We start from the raw sequence: 21,202 nt of genomic DNA on the forward strand, positions 1-21,202 counted from the left end.
TGCCCCCTGCATCGGCAGGCGGACCCCCAACCACTGCGCCACCAGGGAAGCCCCCTCAACAATTTTTGCTTCCAAACCCTAACTTCTATTTCAGAAACACTTCCTGTTTAATTGTATCTGTTTGACCTCTAAACATCTGATAAATAACCAAATGAATTCCTGTACCTTAACAATATCTCCAATACTGAAACTAGGATGCTGCCAGATTCACACTTCAGCTCCAAACGTGCCACTGCCCCCCTGGTGGCAGATTCTCACATTTTGGTTGGGTTCCTAACAATCCCTAAGTATTGCTTGTTTTGTTGCACTCTGGTACTATTATCACCTACTCCAACATGCTATTTTCAGTTCATATCACTGTCTACTATTTCCCTTCATTCTTCTCTGAGTACTTTCTATATATTCAATCATCACACCCATTCATCAGCTCCTCTTGTCTTTTTCATTTAGTTAAGTGGGAAGGGGGTGGCCTAGCCCAGTCTGAAATATCTTGGGTTGCTTTTTAAAAAGTACTAAGGTTCCTAGATAAAATACAGCACACACAATTAAATGTGAATTCCAGATAAACATGTGATATTGGGAATAACTTATATTAAAAATTATCATTTATCTGAAGTTCAAATATAACTGGGCATCCTGTATTTGTTAAATCTGACAACCTTATATGGTACATTTATCTAAGATGAATGGAAATATGGGTTAGAGCCCAAAGATAATCTTAAATTTGGAACAAATTGTTATGTCAGGAAGATCTAAGAATATACCAAGAGCAGAAGTGAGAAGCAGGGTAGGTGGAAGTGATTATTGGGCATCTGCAGACAGTCTGAAATCACAGTGCCCATTGAAAGCAATATTTTCCAACTTTTTAGACCAACAGCACAGGTAGAAATATATTTTATATCATAAGCCAGCACATATACACATTTCAACAATAAAACAGACCATTTCTATTTTCTTCTATTTCATTTTTTAGAGTTATCACAACCCACTAAATTGGCTTGAAAACTCACTAATGGGTTGTGATACATAATGTGAAAAACACTGGTCTAAAGCAGAAGGATGCAGCCTGTCAGTCCAAAGATATTTGCTTGAGAGAAGATGGTAGTTATGTGGTCAAGTTTAAAATGAAGGCTGCAAATTCAAAGGAGGTCTAAAGCAGGCAGAACTATTTTTAGACAGTTCGGGTCAAATTTTAGACAGCTAAAAGTAAGTTGGAAATCTGAGGCAAATGCATCAAATGAAGAGCAAAAGGAATAAAAAGTGAATGAGGTGCAGTCTGTATCCTCCAGGGATAGGGTAATGGTACAATTGTGAGGCAAGAGACAAAGACAGTGAACCTGAGCCAAGGCACAGAAATCTGTTATATGATGAAAAGAAACTAGAGGAGGAAAACAGAGAGCAGTAACAGCATTCCAGGGCAACATCGTATGAATTGGGCACCACATCACCGTGCATTAGTACATCGAGGTATAGGCAAACAAGAAATAGAATGTGACTTAAGTTAATTATAGCTAATTCCTTTTTATTAGAAACAGTTTTTGCTCTACTGATAACACTTCAAATTTAGCTATATTGCTTTGCAGAAAATAACTTTATTTTCTATTGTTTTATCTTCATTATAATGATGAACATCTTTAACTTGGAGTTGTATTTTACAATTATTAAAATAGTCATCAACTGAGCAAATGTGACAATATCAAAAAGAGAGAGAGTCCAATAATCTGGAGGTATGTCTCCAAAGTTGTGGGTAATGTTTTTGTCTCTTTTTACATTAGAATATCTGGTTGTTAAGGAACAGATTGTCATAACAGAGAATTCTTACATTTATTGAAAAAATGAGCAGATGGGCACTGAAAAAGTTTTTCTTCATATGTGTTTCCTAATAGTAAAATAAAGAGAATTTTTAAATGTTGCATGTAAATAAAATGGCTCTGCAAAGCAAATATTTATACAATTACTTGCAGCATGAATAGCTACATTAAAATACACAATTACACACATGGAAGAGTGGGGAAATGACTCCTTCTCTTGATGTTTCCTGAAGAATGTATATTCCGTGATACATTAGTGTTTTTTCTGGGGCTTAGGGGAGAACAAGTTGAATCCAACCTTTCTGGTCTAGAATTCAATGGCATGTTCAAGCTCTCCTGGGCTCCTGTTGCAGCTTTCTTCATTAAACGTTACCCTCACTAAGCCCTGCTAGGCAGGGGAAGACAGCACTTCCTTTTTTTTTTTTTTTTTTTTTTGTGGTACGCGGGCCTCTCACTATTGTGGACTCTTGCGTTGCGGAGCACAGGCTCCGGACGTGCAGGCTCAGAGGCCATGGCTCACGGGCCCAGCCGCTCCGCGTCATGTGGGATCCTACCAGACCGGGGCACGAACCCGTGTCCCCTGTATCGGCAGGCAGACTCTCAACCACGGCACCACCAGGGAAGCCCGACAGCACTTCTTTTAAAACAGGTGGCCAAAACTACTGCTGCCACAGTCACTTAAAGCAGGCAAGATTTAGCCATCTTAGGGGAAAAGGAAGAAAAATGGAGAAGGTTAGGCTTCACTTCTCTAGGGAGTGCAGTGAGTCACACAACCCTCATATGTTTGTGAAAACTGCAGAGTCTGTGAGATGGTAATAATGAGATAATGGATGCAGAATTCGTTGTCTGGATTCTTCAACTGCTCCACAACTGGCAAATAATGTAAACATTTTTCTGAGATGCCAAGTAAAGAAATGGCCACATGGTTTCCTTTAGAAAACATCTCTCAACTTGCGTGTTTACTGTGCTCTAGAGGTTGCAATAGGGAAGAACAAATCTGGCTCCATATTAGACCTGCTCCTTTTACATTAACCTTTGTCCTCTGTTGCCGTGCTTGGTCATGCTGGCCTTGCGCCTTTAGTAAAATAATGTTGCCTATAGCCTGAAATATACAGGATAGCCTATCCTCAAGGCTCTGACCTTTAAGAGTCCATTCATATAGAGATAAAAAGTTGCAGAACAGAGCATAGCACTTGTCTTGTTGGAGGTTTGCAGAAACATCGTAACCTGACCTAAGTGGACCGCTACAAGAACAAAGGAATCCGACAGCAAGAAGTTTGCAACAACTAACCACACTCCTCACCTTGCCTATAAAAGTGTTTTACTGAAACCCTTCCAAGGGCTTGGGGGTTTTGGGGCACGAGCCACCTGTCTCCTTGCAAGGGCTTCCAATAAACCTTTCTCTGCTCCAAACTGCAACGTTTTGCTTTATTTGGCCTCACCATGTGTTGGGCACATGAACTTGTGTTCAGTAACAAGGTGACTTTTGAAAACGGAATAACTGCGACTTGTGTTGCTGGAACTTAGACCCCAGGGGTTAAGGATAAAGCTCTGAGTACTTGGGGCAATGCCAACTGTCTGACCCCAAAGTCTATCGTGCCCTATTGAGAAATATTGTTTTAGACTTCACAAATAACTATGCAAACTAATGGATACATATAACAAAAGATATTACGTTCATATGTTCTCCACTGAAGAATTAAAACACACCAAGACAGAAATTTCTTGGTCCAAATTTCAAATTCTCAAAATCTGTTTCTTTCATGATTCACCTCCTTTCCGATTGCTAGGGTTAAAGAACAGAGCAATGCTCAAATATGACTGTGATGTGGGAGAGGACATTCCTAGAAAAATGAAGGTAGAGGAGAGGATGAGGACTAGAGCAGATAAACATAAAAAACAGGTAAAGGCTTGTAACTCATTACTTATGATGAACTGACTAAAATTGCAGCAGATGAAGTTAGTGAGTAGCACTTTCAATTCTGGAAAAGTCATGAATGAAGACATGGGTGCGTGTTATCCTTGGGCCACTGGGGATCACAGATGATACAAAGAAAGAAATAGACCTCTCAATATCTAGTTAATAGAAAAAAATCTGTTTACAGAATCTGTTACCCCACAAACAATGCCATATTTTTTAAAAAATCACATTACCTCACTATCATAATATCATGTTTGAAGCAATTATTAAGTTAAAACCTTTACATACATTATTTATGAGGCTCAAAGCAACCCTAAATATAACACATACCCAAATCACACATATAGAACTTACCTAATCAGGATTTGAACCCAAGTCTAGCTGACATCAAAGCTGGCACCATTTTCTTTCTATTACTTCACACCAAGAGCCCATGTCTTAGTCCTGTATCCTGTTATATTTTATCCCAATTAAATACATATATAGGTATTTATACATGTGCATATACTGTAAGAAATTCAGGAGATTTTATTTATTACATCATCACAGTACGCAGGAACCTCTGGATATGAAGAATCACCCACTAGTAGGTACTAATCTTCCGAGTAGTTTTAAAAGTTGCACTGGCACATTTTCACCACAAGGGTGCACTGAAGTAGCAATTTATCAGGCTGGACATGAAGAGTTAACGCTGTTTCTCCAAAAGGTTAATTCCCTTTCAAGGAATATATCTATTCACAATAATACGAAAATTATTAATGACAGGGTTTGTGACATTAGTTGGTGATAAACTGGTTTGGGTGAGTTATGTCTTTTGACGGTCCCTACTACCTAAAAGAAAGGTTCTGAGTGTACAGGATTTGCACTGTTACTCTGCTCACCTGTGATAATTCTCACTACACCTATATAAGAAATAAATCAAATTTGATGAATGGCAGAACACTATTCTTCTGTTTTAAGATTGTTATTTAATAACTCGAATTCTCATGCCACTGATTTATTTTTTCCTTCTGAGATGATTTTACATATCTGACTTCTTAGTCTGAATAATATTTTTAGTTATCTGAAACAATGAGACTGTTCCTACATAAATGTAGGTTTAATATTATGTGTACCATGTTTAATAGCTGCTCAATATTTAGCAATAATCACCTTTATAAAACCTATTATGTGTGTGGGGGGATATGTGGATATGGGTGTGCATCTGATAAGAAATAAACCAATGTGTGGAAATGTAAGTGATGTGTTTATATCCTGCCTCTAAGATGATAGCATAATTTAATGCAGCATCAAAGTCTTCTCTAAAAAGCAAGGGGGAAGCACTTGTGTTAAATAATTTTGTTACCTTATTCATAGCCTGCAAAATTACAGAAATCCAGGGTGCTGTTCAAGGTAAACATGAGTTGTGTAGTGCAGGGTCTTTACAGACACAGGCTACAGTTCTGATCTTATTTCATTATCTCTATTTATAGTAACATCTTTATACTACTTAGTTGGTATCAAAAAGGCGAGGACTTCACAGAGACGAGGTAAATTTTTTCCTTCAACGAGTATCTATGGAATACTCTACCATGAGACGGTTCTTTTACTAAGCTGTGATTATACAGTAATATGAGAAACAGACATGGTCCCCCACCATTAAGGACTAAAGATTTTTTTTTAACTTTGACCCTAGCTATAAATAAAGAAAAAAAAGAATGAAATTTTGCCATTTGCAGCAACATGGATGGACTTGGAGTGCATTATGCTAAGGGAAATAAGTCAGAGAGAGAAAGACAAATATTGTATAATATCACTTATGTGTGCAATCTAAAAAATACAACTAACTAGTGAATATAACAAAAAAGAAGCAGACTCACAGATATAGAGAACAAACTAGTGGTTACCAGTTGTGGGGGGAGGAGCAATAGAGGAGTGGAGGAATGGGAGGTACATACTACTGGGTGTAAGACAGGCTCAAGGATGTACAATATGGGGAATATAGCCAATATTTTGGCTCATCTTGAGCCAAAGCTCAAGATATTGATGAGCCAATATCAATTCATCTTGATAACATGAGTTCTCAACTTCTATAAGATACATGCCAAAGGCTATTACTCATGATGCCACACTGGGATTCACACAAAAATCAGGACGATGCTATGCTACTTGGAACATCAGTGGGTCTATGTATGGCATGTCACACATTTCTTTCCTATGTATTCTTGAGTTAAACCCAGCTAGATATGAGAGACAAACACATTTACAAAATGATCATACAAAGTGTCAATGATTGCTATCAGCCTAATTTATTCTCTAGCTTCTCTTGCCCAAGGATATTTGAAGTCCATATAAAGATATATAGGTCAATGCTTTAATCCAAAGATATTAAATTCTAATTTAATTAAATTAGAATTGGAGTCATTGTGTAAACCTTGAGTCATTGTGACAGGGAAGGGAAATGTACTTAGAGAGCACGGTGTTCCTGGTACTAATCACAGAAATAGATATAACCCCCTATTTCAACAGTGTCTCAGACTATAGGACTATAAGACAAGCAACACTGATGTTCACAGGATCGTTTATGTTTACAACGAAATTTTAGGTCACATCTGTTGCACTGCCGCTTAAAATCACATTATAACTTAAGTAGCCATCCATTGACAACATGGTTCAGATTACTGCAAAAATTTTAATGAAAATGGAGAGCAGTGAAAATGTGCTGACACCTGAGAGTCATTTTTATGGCCTTTCTTCTTATATCGCTATTTTAAAATCCTAGATATAGGAAGTCTAATGACTACAGATCCTTTTCATGATTATTACCATCATCATTATTATTATTTATAGGAGAGTTCTCTAGATGATAATGAAGCCAAAATCTTCTATCTCTCTGCTTTGCTCATCAGCCAATCTGCTTTTCCAAGAGCAGGAGTCATTTCCCTATGTTTGAACATTTCTTGTGCCAACCTATTTGCTCACTTTGGTTACTATTTTCCTTGTGCCCCTTCCATAGTAATGGCTCCACACACACCATGAAAACTGCTGTAATTCCTTCAGAGCTGGAAAAAAAATGGAAACATAGCCCCCTCATTTTATATGTGCGAAAAAAAACTGTGGCCTAAGTCAAAAGGAGGGTAAATTAATTGCTAGGAACTCTCGAATTTTAATTTAGTGTTATTTTTTTCACACCACAATGGCTGCAAATTTTGGTCATTTGCCTCATTCTAAGTTGACAAGAATTCTGGGAATTTTGATATAGCAAACTAGCCCAAATGGTGCAAGTTTAAAAAAAACCCATTTAGCAGTAGAGACACCGAACCAATAGATATTAATAAAACAGAACAGGATAAAATGACACTAACTGAAGTTTTAAGGTTAAGAGTTGTAGACCTGCTAGAATAAGACTTTTCCTTTTTAACATTCAGAGTAGGGATACAGACATTCTGCCTAATATATTATTTTTCTACAGCACGTCCCTGGAAAGGAATATTCTATTCATATTGAAAGCAAATTCTTTAAAGAGATCCAGTTTTAAAATTTTTCAGAAAAGCAATTTAAAATTAACGTAAGACTGAAACTTGGGTAAAAGCAAATGAAATAACTGAAATTCTCATAAACTTCATCTAGCAGGAGAGCTCCTAAACACAGGTACCCTGGCTTGTTCCATGCTTCCCTTCAGCCTGGTCAAAGCTTGGAGAACAGTTACACTGTGGACTGCCAGAGATAGTGACATTTATAAGATGTACATAAGAGAATGCCTAAGTTATTACTATTCATCTCTCTCCCAACACGGAGGCATTGGGGCAAGCAGAGGAAATTACATCCATAATTATAATTAGGGCAACGAGGGAACTATGTTGATTGTCTCGTTTGTCCTTCTACCTGGAACATGACTGGTGATTGGATAAAGGAGAAAAACATTATTCAAAAGTTGACCATAAGGAAAGCACTTCATGCATATTAACTCATTTATTTTGCCACACCATGCATATCATTATCTCCCTCTAAACAGGAGGAGAAAAAAAGTAAATAATTGGCCAAAAGTGGCACAGATAGGAAGTACTAGATTTGAAATTTGAAACTGAGTTTGTCTGGCTTCTAGCCTATTTTCTTTTAGCTATAGCATATGCTCTCCACTCGGAATTAAATGAACGTAATTATTGGCAGCTATGTATGTGAGTAATACATGTAAACTTACTGTATCACACCACAAGTTGTGTGTGTGTGTGTGTACATATACACATATATATGCAGACTGTTCTCTCCACTGAAAACACTGACTTTCCCTGCTAGTTCCTGGATTTCCACCAGTTACTTTTATTTTACATGTAGCAAGAAAGAGTTTTGAAACTTTATCTTTAATCGGACCACAACTGAAGAAACCTTTCTGGAAAGGCAGCTGTGCTTTAGCCTGTGGTGAAATGCAAGACATAAAAGACAACTAGAGAAGAGTTATATATTCCCTGAAGGTAGAATTCAGACAATAGCTGAGAAAAGTTAAGGACTGGAAGACAACTTCCTGCATTCATGATTTTTTTTAACATTGTTACCACATTAATTTTGAAGTCACTTTCCAAATTGCTAAGCACACTTGCATTCAATTTTCAGTAGAAAGATATATTTAAGTTCAAATATAAGTGATATCTGAATGATTCACACTTCTTCTCCACTGTTAATGTAGATAATCAACCAAAAATATTGAAGGAAACACATTCAGTGCACCAGTAAAGGTTAATATATACACAGGGACAAATGAAGGGGGGAAGAAAATACCTAAAAGACACTAGAATTCAACAATGACTAAAACAATTACTTATGATAGCCTTTACATATTCCTAAAATGTGTCATTTTATGTGGATTTTTAAAAAGAGCTCATGAGTCACAGAATATACACCCTCCAATTTTTTTCTCTAGTCAGATCAGATTGCAATAAAATTTAAGTTGTATAATGACTAGATATTTCAAGGAATGATATACTGCAGATAGGTAAAAACAAATAGCATTCAAAAGTTAATCCAATATTAAAGGACCACCATTTCCTGCAGAGTGAAAACATAGAAAGATTTGCAAAAAAAGGCAAAGTAAATAAAATGACTGCTAAATCTATTGGTAATATTATTAAGACAAAATGACACGTTTTAATGATTAGTTGTATAAGTATGGTTTCTTGGCCATGTAGGATAAGGGAGAAAAAGAAAGTCAATAATCATGCATGCTCTATGAGCTAATGTGTTAGAAGTAGGAAAAATATATTAATCTTAATGGGAACCATTATAACTGCAATAGGTATCTAGCTAATTCTACCAGTGACTAGCCAATTCCAGCATTAGTATTGAGAACTAAATTCTGACCCAACAGTCTAGGGCCCTAATAGCACTACACCATTTCATTTCAAATTGCATTTAGTTTTATGCCCCATTAGTTGAACATTTATATTCATTTTAACATTAGACTTAAATTCATTGTGGCGTCATGTGCAGTTTTGCTGGCAATGCAGCAGTGTTTTTTTCTTTTTTTTCTACAATTTATTATTACTCCATAAAATGGAAATGTTTTCTAGTTAGGATTCCGTTGAGAAATACCAGAAGGCAGAAGGTGAGGCCAGAAGAAACCTTCATGATATTAGGAAAAGGTGAGACTACTTTAGATGCGGAAACAAAAAATAAACTTGGGAAAGAAAAGAATCTTCAAATAGGACATTCTCAAGAGGGAATGGATGATGTTTCAGATACTATTTATACATTCAAAGTTGGTATCCAGCCCTACCCCAAAATGCAGAAAACATCTTCAAAATGTTAACGCAAAATGATATATGTTGGAAAAGTGTTTACCAATTTATTGGAAGTGTTTAGCATGCATTATGGCAGTGGATCAGATTCTCTACATTGCATTTAGCAAAACACCGGGTGAGAGACTTGGGTTTATGTCATATTTCTCTTTTAATTAAAGGTCTCTAATAAATGGATTTCAAAGATTAAATCACTTTAAATTGCTTTTGGCACCTAAACAGATTTGGCTGCCACACTATTCCTGACAGTGAAGCCACTTGTTTTTTGTTGGTTTGTTTTCATTGAATACAACTGAACTTATGTATTCCTACCTTACAAAGTCCTATCAAGTTTAGGTAGCTATTCTGTGAAAAAGAATTATCATAAGAGTACACAGTTAGTGATATTAGTAGATCAATATACAGTTTTTTTCCCTATTAGTATCCAGAGATACAACCCTGGCTTAGGAGGCAGGCAAAATGAGTATGTTCAGTAACATTAGTCTACACCAAAGTATCTTAAGAAGCTAGGTCATTATCATTAGTCATGATAAAGATGTCTCCTTAGATATGTAAGTCAAAAGAAAGTTTATGTGGCAGAGTTATGTAAGGAAACTTACAATAGTGCCTGCCCACAAACCATGCAATTTGGAAACAGCCAAGAAACAAAACCATAGAGAAGGAGAGATAAATACAACATGTATTAGGGGTTATTATGCGACTATAAAGATTCAATATGACCCTGGAGATATAGCAAAAAATAGTTATGGAAAAGAAGCTATTTCTTATGCTCAGTAGCTAATTTTCAAACATATGTACCTGTATTTGAAACTTTGAGCATTTCACACATTTTTCTGTATCTGAAAAAAAAATGGATCCAGACTGATATTGTGTATAAATATAGCTGAAAACAGTTAATATAAAGGTAGCCAAAAGCAAAGTTCAATAAGAATTTTTAAAAAGGATATTATTCTGATTGCTGATAAAGTATTTCCGATGTACACTTTGCTCATATTGGAAAAGAATAATTTACTGTTCAATTTTCCTAGAAAGGATGAATTATCTATAGTAAGATGATTTCATAAAATGTTTAATTAAATAAAACTAGATTAAAGTGTCTAGATCGAACAGTAAGTATAATTAAAAACTTTAGAAATAATATATAACTCCATTTTGACAATATATATTTCAATATCTAACAGTTAAATCTGTTTTCTAGATAATTTACAATAAAAGCATTATATATTTTCATTTTTAAATGTTCAAGGGCACTAGGCCTATGAAAATAACACATATTTTTAAATAATCTATACTGGAAAATTAAGAAAGGCATACCCTTCAGGGCAAATGTATTTAATATAAGGTAACATAAGAAAAGCACATAAAATTTTCTTATTCATGTGACTATAAGTATTAAATAAGAAATACCTGAACATATTAATATGTTTTGAAGGGGAAGGACTGTTAAGACAATAGTGGTAGTACAAAAGTTCATATGTTCCGGTAGATAATTTATATATTATGATTTGAACACATATTATATATTGAATATATAACACAAATAATCTTCCCATTTGTGGGCATTTGACTGGGACTACCACATTTTATGCATATTTAAAGAAAAGAAAATGATAATGCTAGAAACAGGTTTCTAGCAATATATGCAATAGACTTAGTGAACATACAACCAAAATAGAATTCAATAATAATAGTTTAAATGTTGGGTGTGACCATGATATAGTCTAATTTATGTTGAAGATAGAATACTCATAGCTATTTAACCCATCTTTAATAAGCATATAATATCAAATTTCAAAATGCATGCCTTTTTCTTTTCTTTTTTTGTTTTTTTAACTTACTGCTTTGTAAGTTCTCTTTTGTCCAGCATGTTTCCGAATTTGTTCTCCATTTGGCCCTGTTTCCACATGCATTGAATAGATAATGTCAAAGAAATCTTCAACCACGGCTACCCGCCGCAAAGATAGCTTCTCATCTACCCCTACGCCATCCTGGAAACAAAGCCAAAGAAAAAAAAGGGTCACAAGATTAATAAAGAAATATGGAAATATGTATTTAATATATAAGGTTGACACAGAAAGTTCATTAGACAAAAACATTTTAATAAACTGATCCAAATCATCTAGATAGTAAACTTCAAAAAATTATGATTGAATATCTCATCATTTTATATATTATTTACATACAAAACTTTAAGAAACATGAAAAAAGATATTTGGCATAGTCAATCACGCTTACCCATTAATGCCACCTTTTAAATTTTAAAATGACTTAGTTGTAACCATCAGTGTAACTTTCTTAAATTACTCTGAAATACATTAGTAAGGTCCAGTAATTCTTTTACTGTAACAATTTCTTCTAGATATTGATTTCTTATCTAATCAATATCTATTGTGTCCCTGGGTACTGAGCATTGTGATTAGAGAAATGAAAGAAATAATATGAAACCTCTACCCTTAATACCATACAATCTAGGAAAGAAAATTCATCTACTCTGCTATCCGTATTAGACTAAGGGAGAGTATGGGTTAAAGGTTAAAAATGTGAGCTCTGGAGATGATCTAGGTGTGAACTTTGGATCATCCACTCTGAAGTTGTGTATTTTGTGCAAATCTTTTAAACCTCTCGAAATTTGTTTTCTCACTTGTAAAATAGGGATAATAGAGCCTACTTTGCAGACCTGTAATCATTGAATGAAATAATGTATGTAAAGCTTATAACCCAATGTTTGGCATATAATGAACAGTCAATAAATGGTGGCTTTTGCCATTTTGATGATCATGATAAAAATATAAGTCAAGTAGTAGGGGAGTTCAGAGAATAAAGATGTCACAGTTTACTGAAGCAACTTCATGCAAGAAACAGAATTTGACATTGGTGGGAGCTGAAGCAGGGGATAAGTCATGGCAGTGTGAAAGACAGCAAAGAGCCAAAAGTTTCTGTACATGACTGAGAAGAATAAATAATAAGTTTGGAATGAGATAAGAGATAAATTTAATCTTACATGGCTGCCACATGAATAAATTCACTACTTCTGAGTGGAGGATCCAAAGTTAACACCTAGATATTCTCTAGAGCTCCCATTTTTAACCTTTAACCCATCTGTCCCTTAGTCTAATACTGACAACACAGTAGATGCATTTTCATTTCTGAAGTGAAAGGGTTTCCTACTTACAAACACACACACACACTTACACAATGTTCTTAGTCAGACCCTGAGGCATAACCTGAAGTAACATGACAGCTCCATAAATGCTGGCATACAATTACAAGAAGATGATTAACCTGAGCAAAATCATTACACAGTCAATGAGTCAAATGGCAAAAGCCTCTTTGAACAGTAGTGCCAGCAGACTGAGTTTACTGCAAAACTGAAAGCAAATCACCTGATGCTTTTTGTTAGTTTGGTTTTTACTTTATTTATTTCTTTTTTTTTTTTTTTTTTTTTTTTTTGCGGTATGCGGGCCTCTCACTGTTGTGGCCTCCCCCGTTGCGGAGCACAGGCTCCGGACGCGCAGGCTCCGGACGCGCAGGCTCAGCGGCCATAGCTCACGGGCCCAGCCGCTCCGCGGCATATGGGATCCTCCCAGACCGGGGCACGAACCCGTATCCCCTGCATCGGCAGGCGGACTCTCAACCACTTGCGCCACCAGGGAGGCCCTATTTATTTCTTTCTTCTGGTTTACAATAGGTCTCAGTAGCAGCAGTGCCTAAAGCAGGATATTCAAATAACTATATACATGAAGTTTTATATAAGGCCAAACAGCCAGGCGTTCCACCTTTGTTAAATTTGAAGTGCTCCCTCACAAATTATCTGTGATGCATGTGGTTCCTCACTAGGTTTCAGACCTTTCTGACTTCTCTCCTTTAACATCTTGAGCCATCTCTTCTTCTACACTGGGCTCCATGGATAATCCCTCATTGCCTTATGATGCAAGATCAATCTGCAGTGAGAGGACAGGGAAGCTCCATGAATCACAGCAGTGACCAGCCTGGAAATTAGTTGAAACTTAGAGGATAGTGTCAGGGAAGCACCATTTCAGATGTCTGCCCACCAGCTCTCCTGGCCTACCCCCTCCTCCTCAGAGAACATCCACTCTTCCTAGGCTGGAAATCCAAATTCTAAGTCCACTGACTAGCAAAACTACTTCATCTTTTCTCTCAGAAATAAAACTTAGAGTTTCCTCTCAGTTCCCTTGCCAGATAACCAAAAATACAGTAATTTTGTATAGTTAGTAAACTATGAGTGATGTAGGGATCATAGCCTATGAATTCATTCCTTCAGCATGTATCCTAAAAGTACCAACTATTGCCAAGTCCTCTTCTGCTAGGTGCTGAAGTTATCAAAGTGTATGAGACAGATAACCCAGGTTTTTGTGGTTTTCAGTCTAGTAGAGAAAATATTAAGCAACTCATTGCTACAGCTACATATTAATTTCCTGTAGCTTCTGTAACAATATACCACAAAATGGGTGGCTTACAAAAAAACAAATTTATTCTCCCATAGTCCTGGAAGCTAGAAGTTCAAAATCAAGATGTTGACAGAGCTGGTCTCCCTTTAAAAGCTCTAGGGAAGAATCCATTCTTTGTCTTTTCCAGGCTCTGGAGGTTGTTGGCATTCATGGCTTGAGGCCATATCACATTGACTTCTCTTTGATGTGTTTCTCCTCTGTGTCTCTCATTTACAAGGACCCATCTTATATGAGGGAATATAGGGCCTGACCAGATAATCCAGGATAATCTCCTCCTATCAAGATCCTTAACTTAATTGCATCTACGAAGACTCTCTTCCCAAACAAAGTAACTTTTACAAATTCCCAGAATTGGGATTTGAAATCTTTGGACAGGCATTATTTAACTGACTACAGGTAATATGTATCAGAGTACAGAAGGTACAAGTTGTGCTATGGGAGCATATATTGGAAATGGCTTACAATTATTGGTCAACAGTAAGCACTCCCTGATTTCAGACTACACTACAAATCTACAGTAGTCAAAACACTATGGCACTGGCATAAAAACAGAAGCATAGGTCAGTGGAACAGGACAGAGAGCCCAGAAATAAACCCACACACTTATGGTCAATTAATCTACCTCAAAGGAGGCAAGAGTACACAGTGGAGAAAAGACAGTCTCTTTATTAAGTGGTGCTGGGAAAACTGGACAGCTACATGTAAAAGAATGAAACAAGAATGTTCTTTAACACCATATACAATCTCATTTACTGTTGCATCAAAAAGAATAAAATACCGAGGAATAAACTTACCTAAGGAGACAAAAGACCTGTACTCCAAAAACTATAAGACGCCAATGAAAGAATTAAAGGTGACACAAACAGATGGAAAGAGATACCGTGTTCTTGGACTAGAAGAATTAATATTGTTAAAATGACCATACTACCAAGGCAATCTACAGATTCAATACAATCTCTATTAAAATACCAATGGCATTTTTCACAGAACTAGAACAATTAATTTTAAAATTTGTATGGAAACACAAAAGACCCCAAATAGCCAAAGCAATATTGGGAAAGAAAAATGGAGCTGGAGGTATCAGGCTCCCTGACTTCACACTATACTACAAAGCTACAGAGATTAAAACAGCATGGTACTGGCAGAAAAACAGAAATATATATGTATATATATATACATATATATATATATATATATATATGTATATATATATATATGTATATATATATAATGGAATATTACCCAGCCATAAAAAAGAATTAGATGTTGCCATTTGCGACAACACGGATGACCTAGAAAGTATTATGTTAAGTGAAATCGTTCAGAGAAAGACAAATACTGTATGATTTCACTTACATGTAGAATCTAAAAAACAAAACAAGTGAACAAACATAACAAAACAGAAACAGAGTCACAGACACAGAGAACAAAGAGATGGTTGCCAGAGGGACAGGGCGTAGGGGATGAGTGAAATAGGTGAGAGAAATTAACAGGTATAAACTTCCAGTTACAAAATAAATGACTCACAGGGATGAAATGTATGGCATGGGAAATATAGTCAATAACAATGTAATATCTTTGTATATTAACTAGTCTTATTGTGGTGATCATTTTGTAATGTACAGAAACACTGAATCACTAGATATGCACCGGGAGCTAACAGAATGTTATAGATCAGTTATACTTCAAAAAGCAAACAGTCATAGAAAAAGAAATCAGATTTGTGGTTACTTGAAGAGAAGGGAATAGTAGGGGAAATTGGATTAAAGTGGTCAAAAGGTACAAATTTCCAGTTATAAGTCCTAGGGATATAATATACAACATGATTAATATAATTAACACTGCTGTATGTTATATATGAAAATTGTTAAGAGTTTTCATCACAAGGAAAAAATTATTTTTCTCCTTTTACTTTGTATTTATATGAGATGATTGATGTTTACTAAACTTATTGTGGTAATCATCTCATGATGTATGTAAGTCAAATTATTCTGCTGTACACCTTAAACTTATAGTGCTGTATTTCAATTATATCTCAATAAAACTGGATGGCCAAAAAGATAAGAAAAATCTCAAATCAGATTCCTATCTTTCTACCTTAAGTAGAAAAACAGTAAAGTAAAATGAAGCAAAAGGAGGAAATATTTAAAAAGAGGAGAAAAAATTAAAAGAGAATAGAAAACAATGAACAAGATCAGTAAAACCAAAGAGTAGTCTTTGAAAGAGTTTTTTAAATGACAAAACTTTAGCTTTACTGCCCCAAATAAAGAGGGAGAAGACTCAAATTACTAAAATCAGGAATAAAAGAAATATCCCTACTGACCTGAAAAAAATAAAAAAGGGTTTAAAAATATTATAAACAACTGTATGCTAACAAATCAAATAGCCACATAAAATGAACAATTCCTAGAAAGATGTAAATTACTGAAATTGACTAAAAAAATAGAAAATCTGAATAGGTCTGGGACAAGTAAAGATACAAAATTAGTAATGAAAAAACCCTTTCACAAAGAAAAGCCCAGGTTCAGAGGGTTTTACTGGACTAAACATTCAAGGAATAATGGCCAACTCATCAGAAAAACAGATGAGAAAACACTTCTGAAATCACTCTATGAGGCCAGGATTACCTTTATATCAAAACTAAATACATCACAAGGAAAAAAACTACAGACAAATATATTTTATGAATACAGATATAAAAATCTTCAACAAAACACTAACAAATTCCAATCATATATATATAGTAATTATTATTATATACCACAACCAAGTAGGATAATCCCAAGTTGATTTAACTCAAGAAAATGAATTAATGTAATAAACCGTTTTAATAGAGTAAAGGGAAAAAAGCATATGATCACCTCAACAGATGCAGAAAAATATTTGACAAAAGGAACATACTTTTCTGGCAAAAACTTAGTAAACTAGGAATAGAAAGGAATCCTCAATCTGATAAAGGACATCTTTAAAAACCCCACAACAAATATCTTATTTAATGGTGAAAGACGGAATGTTTTCCCTCTAAGAACAGGGGCAAGACAAGAATGTCTGCTCAAGCCACTCTACATAACACTGTATTTTGAGCTTCTAGTCAGGGCAATTAGGCAAGAAAAGGCCCCTAGATTGGAAAAGAGGAATAAAACTATCTCTTTTTGCAGATGACATAATCTTATACATAAAAAAGCCTAAGGAATCCACTAAAAAAATCTTAGAATTCATAAATGAATTTTGCAAAGTTAACATTCAAAATCAATATACAAAAATCAGTTGTATTTCTGTTCATTAGTAATGAACAACCCAAAAATAAATTAGGAAAAATAATTCTATTTATAATGGCATATAAAAGAATAGAATACTAGGTATTAATTTAGATTTAACTAAGTTATAGTTAACAAAAAAGTGCAAAACTTGAACATTGACAGCTGCAAAACATTGTTTATAAGAAATTTAAAATCATCTAAATAAATGTAAAGACACCCTACGTTCATGGATCAGAAGGCTTAATATTGTTAAGATGGCAATACTCCAAAAAATAATTTACAGATTCAATGCAATTGCTATTAAAAAGCTAACTAGCTTTTTTGCAGAAATTGACAAGTTACAATTCATATGTAACTGCAAAGTATTAAGAAAAACCAAAGTAGTCTTTTAAAAGAAGAAATTTGGAGATCTTACACTTCTTAATTTCAAAACCTACTATAAATCTAAAGTAATAAACATAGCATGGTACTGGCATGAGAACAGATATATAGATCAATGGGTTAGAACTGAGCTTCCAGAGATAAATCCTTACACTTATTTTCAATTCATTTCCAACAGGAGTGTCAAGATAATGCAACTGGGAAAGAATAGTCTTTTCAACAAGTGGTGCTGAGACAACTGGATACCCAATGCAAAAGAATGAAGTAGAATCCCTATGTCACACCACAAAAATTAAATCACAATGGATCATATATCTAAACATAAGAGCTAAAACTTACAAGAAAACAGGAGTAAATATTTTTAATCTTTAGTAAGGCAAGGTCTTCTCAGTTATGACACCAAAAGCAAAAGCAACAATAGAAAAACTAATAAATTGGACTACACCAAAATGTTTTTTTTAATTCATGCTGCAAATGATACAATCAAAAAAGTGAAATGAGAGCCCATAAAAATGAGAGAAAATATTTGAAAATCATATGTCTAATAAGAGACTTTCATCTGTAATACAGGAAAACACTTGCAACTCAATAATAGAAAGAAAAATGACCCAATTAAAAATTGGTAAAAGACTTACAGACATTTCTGTAGAGAAGATGTTCAAATGGCAAAAAAGCACAACAAAACATGCCTAACATCATAAGTAATTAGGGAAATATAAATCAAAATCTCAATAAGATACTACCTCACATGTACTGAGATTCTTATAATCAAAAATAATAAATATTGGTGAGGATATAGAAAAATTAGAACCCTCATGCTTTGCTGATGGGAATGCAAAATAATGCCATTGCTTTGGAAAGTTTGGCAGTAACCTGGAAAATCAAAACGTAGACTTACCAAATGACTCAACAAGCCCACACATTTGTATATATTCAAGAGAACTGAAAACATACATTCACATAAAATATATTGTACATAACAAAGCAGCATACTCATAATAGCCAAAAAAGTGGAAACAATTCCAATGTCCCTGAACTGATGAATATATATAAACGAAGTGTGTTTATACAAAAAAAAATTTACAAAGAAATAAAAAGATGAAATATTGATTCATGCTATGCCATGGAAGAACCTGGAAGATATCAAGATAAGTAAAAGTGCCAGACACAAAAAAAACACATATTATATGACTCCTTTCATACAAAATACCCAGAAGAGGCATTTTTTTTAATTTAACAAATTTAATCAGTTATACATATACATATGTTAGAAGAGGCATATTTACATAGATATATTTTACATTTGGTAGTGTGTGTATGTCCATGCCACTCTCTCACTTTGTCCCAGCATACTCTTCCCCCTCCCCGTGTCCTCAAGTCCATTCTTGGTTGCTTAGGACTTGGGAAGAGGAGAGAATGAGGATCGACTGCTAATGGGTACAAGTGCCTTTTAGAAGGGACAAAAATGTTCTAAAATTAGGTGGTGGTGATATTTTTATACCCTGTGAATATGCTAAAAACATTGAATTGTACACTTTAAATGAATGGATTGTGTGGTGTGTGAGTTATATCTCAATAAAGCTGTTAAGTATGTGGTCTCCAACAGTTCTGGATTTTGAGTTTAAAGTTGCAAAAAAACGGGAAGAGGAGGGCATACAATACAAATTTAAACAGTCTGCAAACACACGAGCATCCAGTGCAAATAGAAGTGGTTTAATCACCAAGGCTTATAGTTGTATATTGGTAAGTGTTTAACAGCTGTCTCATAAAAAATAAATACATAAGGTTACTGTAAATTTTAATGATATAAAAGATGTGTAGCATGTAACTTATAAATAATAATAAAATATACAATACTTTTTATTGTAAATTCCATATAGACAATTAGCTCCCATGAGCTAATAAAACCTAGCTCCAGGATTCCACTGTTTTTATGTCATTCAAGATGAGTGAATGACATATTTAATGAATTAAATGAGTAATTTATAGTATAGTTCCTGTGGTTAACCACTGACCAAAAAAGCCTCTGATAACAAAAACAAAAAATTAACTGTTCTAATGTGACAATTCAGGGTGCCATAAAAGAAATACAGCTTCTTTTGGATAAACTTTATATTAAAGCTAATATAATAGCAAAACTAATCAAGTTTGTAAATTGAGTCTGTGATGGCAAATCTGTGCTTAAAAAAGATTTTTTTAATGCCCTTATTGTATTATATTAACATATTAAAATTATACTGAAGGAAAACAATAGTTAAGCTCAAAAATGAGTCACCCTCACTTTCTGCTAGCTTACTGATTGCCAACTGTTAAGATGATACACATACACATAAAAATTTAAGGCAATCATATGAAATTGATAAATGAGAGACACCAAGCCTAGAGATGCTAACATTATTATGATGAAATCAAAATGTCATTCATGTTAAGAGACTACCATGTAGTTCTACATGCATCTTCTTGGCCCTACAGGATTTATTGTGAAGATACTATTCCTGAACCACTGTGGGATAGATCCCTCTCTTGCAATCCTTCCTGACTACCATTCTCCACAGGAGACTGTATCTGCTTGGGAGGTAATATGGCAAGACATGGATACACATTGACACTAGTATGTCACTCAAGCATACTATTCAGATCAAAACAGGAACATTTATGAGAGTTTTCCACTCAGTTAAAAATTGTAATTTGGGACTTCCCTGCTGGCGCAGTGGTTAAGAATCCACCTGCCAATGCAGGGGACACGAGTTTGATCCCTGGGCCGGAAGATCCCACATGCCACGGAGCAACTAAGCCCATGCGCCACAACTACCAAGCCTGCGCTCTAGAGCCCTCAAGTCACAACTACTGAGCCCATGTGCCACAACTACTGAAGCTCACCCGCCCTGTGCTGCACAACAAGAGAAGCCACCACAACGAGAAGCCCATGCACCGCAACAAAGAGTAGCCCCTGCTCGCCGCGACAAGAGAAATCCCATGAGCAGCAGTGAAGACCCAACGCAGCCAAAAATAAATAAATAAAATAAATAAATTTATTAAAAAATGTAATTAAAAGTCCAATTTTTGATACATCAAATATAACATCTACTGAAATAATTTTCTTTTAAATTATAATAGAGAATTCAAACTAAGGTCAATGAAGCACATATACTGCCTAGAAATCAATGAATGAAAATGATTATCACCTTCTTTCCCTCAGTCCAACTCTTATCAAACAGATATCCTAACTGGCAAAATCATTATCATAAACTAACTGATGCGATGGATAACAACTTCAGTGCAATATCTAGAAATAAAAGCCATATGAAGGGTTTCCAATTCATAAGCAACAAATAAAACAACATAATAAAGAAAAAAGAAGAGATAGTGAAATAAATCTAAATCCCCAAAATTCAATATTCAAGAGTCCTAAACTCAAGAATTCGCAGAGAACATCTATAAATAATCTAACCTAATTTTTACCAATACCTTTGAGGCTCCACCTAAACTGAGAGTTAGCCCTGCTCCTATCCTCTTCTGTTGACACCTTCTGCTACTCTCCATTGGCAGATTAGTTGTCCCAGGCTGAGATACAATGATGAAAGACGAA

General features: G+C 35.0%; 1 protein-coding gene across 6 annotated transcripts in view; it reads right to left on the minus strand.

The window, feature by feature from the left end:
- NOL4 (nucleolar protein 4) overlaps positions 1 to 21,202 on the minus strand; it is a 406,054-nt gene that overhangs the window by 291,831 nt on the left and 93,021 nt on the right. For 5 of the 6 annotated variants that reach the window (XM_060118818.1, XM_060118817.1, XM_060118814.1 and 2 more), the window contains exon 2: positions 11,342 to 11,491. In XM_060118818.1, the coding sequence (XP_059974801.1) occupies positions 11,342 to 11,491 (150 nt within the window). Of the gene's footprint in view, positions 1 to 10,301; positions 10,365 to 11,341; positions 11,492 to 21,202 lie in introns of all 6 variants that reach the window. The other variant, XM_060118815.1, reaches the window with a different exon arrangement.

Source organism: Mesoplodon densirostris, chromosome 15 (genome assembly GCF_025265405.1).
Source record: "Mesoplodon densirostris isolate mMesDen1 chromosome 15, mMesDen1 primary haplotype, whole genome shotgun sequence".
Lineage (NCBI taxonomy): Eukaryota > Metazoa > Chordata > Mammalia > Artiodactyla > Ziphiidae > Mesoplodon > Mesoplodon densirostris.